General features: G+C 40.4%; 2 protein-coding genes across 2 annotated transcripts in view; both read right to left on the reverse strand.

Moving 5' to 3' along the window:
• Positions 5,628-6,699, reverse strand: LOC104726422 (protein LIGHT-DEPENDENT SHORT HYPOCOTYLS 5-like). Its single transcript, XM_010445285.2, has one exon. The coding sequence runs from the start codon at positions 6,436-6,438 to the stop codon at positions 5,872-5,874; it is 567 nt and encodes a 188-aa protein (XP_010443587.1). The 5' UTR covers positions 6,439-6,699; the 3' UTR covers positions 5,628-5,871.
• Positions 9,179-10,728, reverse strand: part of LOC104726423 (rab3 GTPase-activating protein catalytic subunit) — a gene marked incomplete in the record, with an annotated part of 7,612 nt that continues 6,062 nt past the window's right edge. The window contains 4 exon segments of the mRNA XM_019233250.1: positions 9,179-9,631; positions 9,726-9,943; positions 10,038-10,215; positions 10,299-10,576. Of these exon segments, the coding sequence (XP_019088795.1) occupies positions 9,314-9,631; positions 9,726-9,943; positions 10,038-10,215; positions 10,299-10,576 (992 nt within the window).

Below are 10,728 nucleotides of genomic sequence, written 5' to 3' on the forward strand. Positions count from 1 at the left end.
AACAACTATAATATTTTCATACGATATTAGTCTTTTTACAAATAAATGGTGAAAATTGTAACATCGTCAGGATTTCAGCCTACCATCTTACATATGTAATCATTTCTACTAGCCCTGGTTAATGTCAAGGATACGTATCATTCTGTATATGTAAAGTATCATTCTGTATATGTAAAGTATATATTTGTCTTTATGAAATTAGACTTCGGCTCCAGGTCTAGTCTCTGTATATATTCACCATTGTAATATCATCAATACAACCATCACATTCATAACACTTGCATGGTATAAGAGCAACGCTCTTAAACAAAACAAAAAAAAAATCTTCTTCTCCTTTTATTCTTCTTTTTCCTCTTTCGTCATGTCTTCCACGGGAACAACCATTCCCCAAGTTGCTGCCGCCTCCGATGCTATCCCTCTCAACAATTCTTCTCTTCTTAACATCAATATGAGCAACGTCACTAAGTTGTCCGCCGACAACTACATCATGTGGAATCGTCAGATCCACGCCCTTCTTGATGGTTACGATCTCGTTACCTTTCTTGATCCCGCTGCGGAGAAACCAGATCCCATAGTCACTGTCACCGGCACCACCAGCGTCAACCCTGCTTACACTGTGTGGAAACGCCAAGAAAAGCTGATCTACAGTGCCCTGCTTGGTGCGATCTCTCTCTCTATTCAGCCGCTTCTATCTCGTGCATCCACCTCCGTCGAGATCTAGCAAACCTTGGCTTCCACATATGCAAAACCCAGTCGTGGCCACATTATGCAACTCAAACACCAAGTGAGTGAATGGCGTAAAGGCAACCGAACCATTGATGAGTACATCCAAGGTCTCACAATGCGATTTGACAAGCTTGCTCTTCTTGGGAAACCAGAGGATCATGAATATCAAATCACCGCCATTCTCAAAGGTCTTCCCGAAGATTACAAATCGGTAATTGACCAAACTGAAGGTCGCGATGTTGCTCCTACAATCCTTGAACTCCATGAAAAGCTGCTCAACCGTGAAGCTACTCTTCTCTCCCTTCACGCCTCCTCTGCTCCGATCACTGCCAGCTACACCAACAATCGCAACCGGTCCAACTCTAAGTTCCCGCATCAGCAATCACAACGCCAACAATCTCCACAATCTAACTGGAACCCACGACCACACTATGGCCAGAACCGCCCCACTAAGCCGTATCTTGGTCGTTGTCAAATATGTGGTACCCAGGGCCATTCTGCACGTCGTTGTCCGCAGTTTCAACCTGCACGTCCTCTCCTGCCTACCCCTTCATCCTCCTGGATACCCCGTGCTAACTTTGCTCAGGCTCCAAGTTCTGGTTCTTCGGTCGTGGACTCTGGCTCCACACATCATATCACCTCCGACCTAGCAAACCTCTCCCTTCATCAACCATACACGGGAGGTGAGGAGGTTCTTGTTGGTGATGGCACAGCTCTCCCAATCCAAAACACGGCTTCCACTACGCTTCCCTCTACTTCTCGACCTCTGTCACTTACTAATGTTCTGCATGTTCCAAACATACAAAAGAATCTTATTTCTGTTTACCGCTTGTGTAATACGAATAACGTCTCGGTGGAATTTTTCCCGGCTTCCTTTCAGGTGAAAGCGCTCAGCTCGGGTGCCCCGTTACTCTAAGGACGGACTAGGGACGAACTCTACGAGTGGCCGATCACGAAGACAGCAGCAGCAAGTTTCTTTGCCACACCCAAAGTCAAAACCTCTCTTTCGGATTGGCACTCTAGGCTTGGTCATCCATCTCTCTCCATTCTTAAAAGAGTCATTTCTAGTTATTCTTTACCTTTTTCAGATTCATTGTCAAAGTCTTTGTCTTGTGTCGATTGCCTTTCCAATAAAAGTCACAAACTTGCTTTCTCTCAAACTTCTATTTCCTCTACACGTCCTTTACAATATCTATTCACTGATCTCTGGACGTCTCCGGTCACTTCCGTTGACTCCTATAAACATTATCTCATCATAGTCGATCACTTCACTCGTTATACCTGGTTCTATTCCCTACAATTAAAATCTCATGTCAAAGAAACGTTTATCAAATTCAAGGCCCTCACAGAAAATCGATTTCAAACACGGATTGAAACTCTGTTCTCTGATAATGGAGGTGAATTCATCGCACTTCGCGACTTTCTATCCTCCTTCGGCATTACTCACCTAACCTCTCCTCCTCACACTCCTGAGCACAACGGCCTGGCGGAACGACGTCACCGTCACATTGTCGAAACAGGTCTTGCTCTTCTCCACCATGCCAAACTTCCCAACACTTATTGGTCCTACGCCTTTGCTACGGCGGTGTACCTTATTAACCGCTTACCCACTCCAGTCCTCTCTCTTTCTTCACCATATCAGCTTCTCTTTCAAACTACACCCAAATACTTCAAACTAAAAGTCTTTGGTTGCCTCTGTTTTCCGTGGCTCCGTCCTTACCGTTCCCACAAACTTGAACCTCGCTCCACACCATGTATTTTCTTAGGATACTCTCTTACCCAAAGTGCTTTCCTATGTCTAGATCCTTCCTCCAACCGACTTTATGTCTCTCGACATGTGCAATTTGTCGAAGACAACTTCCCTTACTCAACATTATCCACTTCCCCTACCCAACCTGCTGCTGTCACAGACTGGGTTCCACCAGCTTCTGTGGTTCCGCTATCTTCTCTGCCGCCCGTAGCGTCCGTTCCGGTTTTGGCACCGGACTTAGCACCTTCACCGTCGCCGTCCGCTGAGACGACTCCACAAGATTCTCCGTCACCACCAACCGCTCATCCGGCATCGTCCTCTTCTTCTGCAAGTTCTCCGCAGTCGCCTTCCTCGTCGACCACAGCTTCATCATCCGATACTTCCTCTACTGGGCCTCCCTCACTCAGTCCACCAGAAATAGGCCCAATAACTTCAAGTCCACAATCATCAGGCCCATCAAGCGACACTCAGTCCTCCGTCAACACTCGATCTTCGTCTCAAAGTCCACCGTCTTCCACCGCTGCTGCTGATCGCGCTCCTGCCGCTGCCGCCGCGCCGGAAAACACACACTCCATGACCACACGTGCCAAGAAAGGTATTGTAAAACCCAACTCCAAATATGCTCTTGCCATATCTAGTGTCACACTAGAACCACGAACGGTTCTTCAGGCGCTCGCCGATGAACGGTGGAGAAATGCAATGTCCGATGAATTTAATTCACAGATTCGCTACTTCACCTGGTCTCTTGTTCCACCCGCTCCTCATCAGCATGTGGTCGATACAAAATGGATTTTCAAGCTCAAACACTCACCTGATGGTTCTGTTAATCGCCACAAGGCGCGACTGGTTGCCAAGGGGTACACTCAACGGAAAGGTCAAGACTATCATGAGACGTTCAGTCCTGTTATCAAAGCTACTACAATTCGCGTTGTTCTTCAGACTGTTGTTGCTTGTGATTGGAAAATCAAGCAGTTAGACGTGAATAACGCCTTCTTACAAGGGAATCTTACCGAGGAAGTTTACATCTCACAGCCACAAGGTTTTGTTGATCCCAACCCGACGCATGTGTGTCGTCTGCACAAAGCTCTTTATGGTCTCAAACAGGCGCCTCGGACATGGTACCAAGAACTCAAACAGTTTCTTCTCAGCATTGGTTTTGCAAACTCTTTGGCCGATACCTCTTTGTTCATACTCAAATGTGGTACAACTCGTGTCTACATTCTCATTTATGTTGACGATATACTTGTTACGGGTAACAACAACGCTTTGCTTGACCACACTCTCTCCGCGTTAGCCACTCGCTTTAGTATTAAAGATCCAGAAGACATAAATTACTTTCTTGGTATTGAAGCTTATCGCACCCGCTCAGGTATGTACCTCACACAACGTCGTTACATCCTTGATCTCCTTTCCAGGTGTAACATGCTTGATGCGAAGCCTGTCCTTACACCAATGGCAACACACCCCAAACTCTCTTTGTTTGCTGGTACTGCGCTCACTGATCCAACGGGGTATCGGGCGGTCGTAGGTAGCCTCCAATACTTAGCCTTCACTCGTCCTGATATCTCCTATGCGGTCAACAAACTCTCTCAGTTTATGCACAAACCAACATCCCTTCACTGGCAAGCGGTGAAACGGTTACTCCGTTATCTGGCAGGCACCCCCACTCATGGCATCTTCTTCCATCGCTCCAATGTCCCCTCCCTCCATGCCTATTCAGATGCTGATTGGGCCGGTGACAGGGATGATTACGTTTCGACACATGCTAACATTGTCTACATTGGCAAGAATCCAGTCTCCTGGTCCTCTAAAAAGCAAAAAGGAGTGGCTCGCTCGTCTACTGAAGCAGAATACTGATCCGTAGCCAATACCTCAGCAGAAATTCGCTGGCTAAGCTCACTCCTTGAGGAACTCGGTCTCAGGTCATCCACTGTTCCGGTGATATATTGCGACAACGTCGGAGCAACATACTTGTGTGCAAACCCAGTCTTCCACTCCAGAATGAAACATCTTGCTCTTGACTACCATTTCATTCGCAATCAGATTACCTCCGGCACACTCCGTGTCGCTCACGTCTCCTCCAAAGATCAGTTGGCTGACGCGTTAACCAAACCACTTGCCCGTGCACCATTCACACAAACTTCTAGCAAGATTGGTGTGTCTAAAGCCCCACCATCTTGATGGAGCATGTCAAGGATACGTATCATTCTGTATATGTAAAGTATATATTTGTCTTTATGACATTAGACTTCGGCTCCAAATCTAGTCTCTGTATATATTCACCATTGTAATATCATCAATAGAATCATCACATTCATAACACTTACAGTTAATTATATTAGTTAACTGTTTCTTATTGTTTTTTTTTTTTTGGTCAAAAACTGTTTCTTATTGTTAAGACTTGAGAAAGTGCTTCGAATTTTTTGAATATCATGAAAAGATGAAGATATATGTCTAGGTTTATAAATTACCAAGAGAATTAATGATATAGCTAGGCTGGTCACTAGTCCTTTTCAATTTTGAGTTATATATAATTAAGACCACCCACTATATCATTTGTTGTTTTTGCTATTTCTAAGATAAATGGATCTTGAGCTTATTCCTCTTTTGTTATTTTGTTCTTCTTTTGTATCCACATTTCTACGCCTACCCAGGCCCGGCCCTTCACCCATTCTTATGACAAATGGGTGTTGGGCTTTCATATTTTTTGAGATTTTTAGTAACAAAAATAGGCCTCAAAAAATATTTTTACTGCAAAAATAGGCCTCAATTTTATGAAAGTTATAGATTTGGCCTCAAGTTTTAAATTTATCTATTTTTTATTGCAAAAATAGGCTTTATTTTCCAAAATTTTAAGATTTAGTTTCAGTTTTCTTTTTTTTATCTATAAAATCCATTAAAAAGTAATTGTTTTGTTTTGTAAATAGTACTTTACTAAATCGAAACAATTGAAGCTAGCTAATTTTTTTTTTTTTTTTGAATGGTTAGAATTTTGTAAAGAAGAACATAAACAAAGTGAAAGTAAGAAATGATCATCATCATTTCTGAAAGCTTTTTCTATAAAAAAAAAAAACACCTGAAGATTTATGACTTTTAAGAAAAATCACGACTCACGTGAGACCCGAGAACTTCGCTCGTCCACACATCACAATCATACACTTTCATACTAATCTATCATCAATCACGGTGAAAATATCAAAGCTCATTGCAAAATATATAATAATAATACTGTAAGGTCTAGCTTACTAATTAATAATCGTTGATCGTCTTTTCCATCTCTATACAATCTCAAATAGTTAATCACACAAATATATATAACTCAAAAGTACGAATTTAGAAAGTAAAGCACTCATGATGATTAGTAGATTACGATACCATTTATTTAAAAGATTTTATCATTGGGTATCTGACTGGATTATTCTCGACTTTACGACCAAGGTAGCACCACTACTTCCTCCGGCGTCGTCTTCATCAGTGCCAGCGGTTGGAGTAGCCGTGGCTGTGGTATGAGGCCGTTTTCGTTTCTTCTTGTCGTAAGGAATCCCTCGAGCCTGAGCCTGAGTTTGACGGACTTCCTTAAGATAGATCCTAACGGCCTTGGCAGCGAAAGGGTTTGACTCGGGAAGACCACCGCCGATTTCCTCGAAAGCAGCCCTTAGACGGCCGATGAGAGCGTCGAGGCTTCCCCAAGCTTGCTTGAGAGGGCAAGTGCACTGAGCCGGTGGGTTAGGTTGTCCGAAGAAAGGACAAGAAACAGCGTGGACTTTGGTCTTGCCGAACTGGTCAAGGTACTTAAGGAACTCAAGGACGTGTGCGCCACTGCAACGAGATAGATTCAGAGGTGGCTTGTGGTTCCTTAGATACTGAAGGAAAGTGTTCCAGTCTCGCCTCTTCTGTGACTCGTACCGGCTTGGGGATGAGGAGGAACTCGCAGCTGCGTTTACTGTGGTTTCTCCCTCCATCTTGCTATGTCAGGCAGGGTCGACCTTGATTATTATTATTATTATTATTATTTTTCTAGTGTCTTTGTGTGTATGTGTGGGTCGCGTGCCTGAGAGAAGAGAGAAGAGTTGAAAGAGAGGAAGGAAGAGTTTTATGTGAAGTCACAACTTAATCACAAAGAAGCAACAAGTTGGATTTGATTATTCATACACATTGTAGTTTCTCTACTTTCTTTTACGTCCCATCATCATATTTCTTTATATGGGAACCAAGAAAAAGGAGAAATGGAAAATTAGATACATCTAATTTTTGTTGCCCATTCGGTAATAGTTTTCACTTTGAATGTAAATTGTCCACCTTCCATTCACTTCCTTCGTTCACGCACTAATTTGATTTTCTTAATGTTTTTAGTTTTTAGTTTCTTCTTTGGGTTATCATGTTAAGTAAGAGAATCACATCTACTTTAAATTAGGATAAAAAGAACAAATGAATATGATAATAAACCATATACATAATCCGCTAGTGAATGAATGACTTCGCTACATCCGTGGCAAGTGGGAAACTATATATTCAAACTCTAATAATAGCAATTTACAATATTATAGTATATAATTTTTATATAAAGATGTTTACAAGATTTGTTAAAATATCGTATGACGACATAGTAAAGCGAACTATTTACATATAAGTTAAGTATATGACCCTAATTCCTGATTGGGATGTAGGATATTACAATAAAATAGCACCAAGTATTCATATAGAGTACACATCTATTTCTCGCTGCTAAATTTTTACTACAACAAAAAAAAAAAAAAATACTCAAAGGAAACGAGTTTCATCTAATGATCTTCGATATTGACATTTATAATGTGCACCAAAAGAAACTTTAATATATGAATGATAATAATTATGGTGTTAAGCCGTTAACGACATATTTTTCATGAACTTTTAATGCTATGACTAACGGAAGTCAAGTTAACGATGTTAAGGAGACTACCATTCAAAAGCTCCAACCATATTCCATGGTGTGTCTATACCTCCCGTGATTCATTTGATTTAATCATTTATATATAGCTTTAATTATTTCTTGTTGATACATCAAATCATATCAATGGATCGTCGGTCCAATTTTTATTCCATTATAGGAAATATAACTTTGTCCATTTCAGTACTCTTCATTGGAAACTAGTTAATTTTCCTTACCATTGTGACCAACTCATCCAAATTTTATTATAGTTCGCTGATTGATAGCTGTAAACACTAAAGATTCTAATTAAACGACTAAATGTACTTGCTGCTTAATTAGTGCTTCATTGACGGCATATACAATTTCTGGTTTATCTATTTTTTATATAAAGTGTATGATTATCTCGTTTTGGGTTATTTCTTAATCTAAAGAGTATCAAAATTAACACTTTCGTTCACACTAATTATACTATTTAACAATCAAACCCATGATACATAGACCACCAACTGCCATCAAATAATGTTAATATCATATAAACAACGCAATCTAAATTCTCAATCTATATACTGTAGTTGTTGGGATAAGAAAGCGTGGAAAACATTATGTACAAGGTCAATAATTTGAGGGAATCATGGAATCACCATATGATTTGGTTCATAATGCAAGGATTCATTGCGATGGAACTGATGATAAAGTAGGGGAAAAAAAAAAGAGAAAGAGAGATGGTGAGGAGTTGGTAGTGGGTCAAGAATCAATGAAGAAAGGTATTGGCCATCAATTTCTCATAATCTATTAATCTAATCCACGCAATTTTCATCACTCACTCAGTCAGCCATTTACTTAACATTTCTTATTATGTTTAGTGGCTTTAGTGCTTAGACTCATACCTATACGGTCACGCCTTTTCACTTTATAGTCTCTCACACCACACCATGTCCCCATCCCATACTTTATATACATGTAGAAATCAAGATAAAGAGAAGATTTATTAGTATTTTATCAGGATCATTGTCAAACATGGCAACTATTTGATCAAAGTTCCCACCACAAAACTCTTAATCCTTTTATATATTCATCCAATCATCAAATTTAGAAACAAGAAGAAAAAACGTCATGTCTACCAATAACAACAATAATATGTATCATCAATCTATATAAAACATTTTGATTTGATGCACCATCTTCGTAGCATGATGAGTTTTTAAACCTTATTTAGACCTACAACACAGTCATACTTTCATAACGACGTACAAATAATTAATAAGGTTTCATCTGCAAAGAAGACTGATCTCATCTTGAGCTATATATACAAACGTATAAAATTCAATTTGTTTGTATAGCTTATTAAAATACTTCATCTTTTTTCTTTTCTTTTGCACTAACATTCTTAAAGACCACTCAGTCTAATGCTTCTAGAAATATTGCATCACATGATTTACCCTTTATATCGCAAAAGTAACAAAATTAATCTTCTATTTCTCGTTTGACCCAAAAAAAAAAACCTTTTTCTCTTTTTAAATTTTTGATTGCGTGTTTCATCTAAAATATGACGTTGGAAGTGATAGATCATTGATCTCTCACTGCATGTACGTCGTCCCGACTCATACCAGTCCATTCACTCAAAACTTTTAAAAAATCAACAAAAGTACAATAGTATAATTAAGTAACAAGAACACCAAAAATAATACTAACAAATCGACATATTATTCCTCACTGCCTTTGTGACTATGTGTTTTCTTAGAAACTCGCAAATCATTCGTTGTCTATTATTAACGCAAATCAAATTAAGCCGATGAATGCAAAAATAAGTTATATATTAAACAAAAAATTTACGTGAAGTTTGTTCAAGCAGAACTTCGTTTACTAATTTTCTATTAGAGAACAAATGTGTTATATCGTAAGGTAATAAATTTAAAATGAAAAAAGAATCAATCGCAAGAAGTAACAGAGAGTCCAACCCGCAGATCGTTAGATGTTCCAGACACGTACATTCGGTGTGTCTCGATTTCTTCTCCCTTCCGGTAATTGGTGGCCGCAACGTCAGCAGCTGCCGCGTAATGGATGCCGTTGTTGACATCGTCTCCAGTAGAGAAAATGATCTCCCTGAGAATGGGTTCGTGTCCGTTTAGAAGCTTTCCCATACTCAGCACCTTTCTCCATGACTGGTTCGCAGATGGGGGCGCGAACAAGTTAGACACCACTTGTCTCTCTCTCAAACTCACTTCTTGTCTACTTACTTCCATCTCCTGTGTTCCAGTGACCAGATAGATACGTTACGTTACATCATCCAATTATTACATTCTAATCAGAGAAACTCTCGCTGGTTTAACATTGACTTACCGTCCTGCTTTTGTTCTCCTCATCATTTGAGTTCATTCCCATCGTTGGGGAATAAATGGTGTAGAAGTCGCTGAATATTACTTGAGCAAGTCGTGATGCGTCCAGGAACTTTCTGTGAATAGATGCCGCGACCGTTACCAACTTCTCCACGTTTTCAAAGACCACGCAGAGACGTTTCAGGTCTTTGACGGTTTTTCCTTTATCCGGAAGATTGTTGCCTGCATCCGAATATCTGTTATTTGGAGACAAGAAGGCCAAAAGGAGAAGATGGTTTAAAGGGGTTGAATAATTAAGGAGAAACAAAAGTATTACGTTGTAGAGCCCCCAAAGTAGATTTGATGATGAGGTAGAGTTGCTCCAATTTAGAGGTCATTTGTCTCATGTTCCCGACTTTTGTCAGGTTAAGAGTGTCGGCTGATCCTCTGAAGGCTGTGCAGACCATTTGCTCAAGAAGCTGATCAGGCCGCACTGTTTCCAGGTAATGAACAATCTGAGAAATTTGTCAAGATATTGAGGTCAAACCTAACTCTCGCAAGAGGTTATCAGCATGAATAATCTCACAAGGATACAGACCTTTTCCCCCTCTCGGTTCGGGTCTAGGAGAGGCTTTTGATCATCAGCTTGCAAAGCGGGTGCATCGTTCCAACTTTTTCTCCACAAGTTTCCTTGATCAGACATCCGTTGAGAAAGACGACCACAAGGAGGCCATTTATCTTTCGAGCCTTCGGTGATGGGGCCTGCTGATGTTTCAGTGGTTTTAGGTTCAAAGCTTTCCCAATCTCCAGGTGAATGCCATCTGATAAAGTCCTCAAACACTGCCTCTGGGTTTGCCGCTTTGAATGCTGACATGTCTGCAATCATCTTTGTGAAATCAGGAAAATAAGGAGCAAGGGATGTATCACAAAATTATAAGCGCCTATTCTTCTCTTGCAATAGACTCAAGACTTAGAGAAGTGTAATGAACAGTTCTTTTCCGTTATCATCAACAGAGACAAAGTTTTAA

The sequence above is a fragment of the Camelina sativa genome, chromosome 11, assembly GCF_000633955.1.
Source record: "Camelina sativa cultivar DH55 chromosome 11, Cs, whole genome shotgun sequence".
Lineage (NCBI taxonomy): Eukaryota > Viridiplantae > Streptophyta > Magnoliopsida > Brassicales > Brassicaceae > Camelina > Camelina sativa.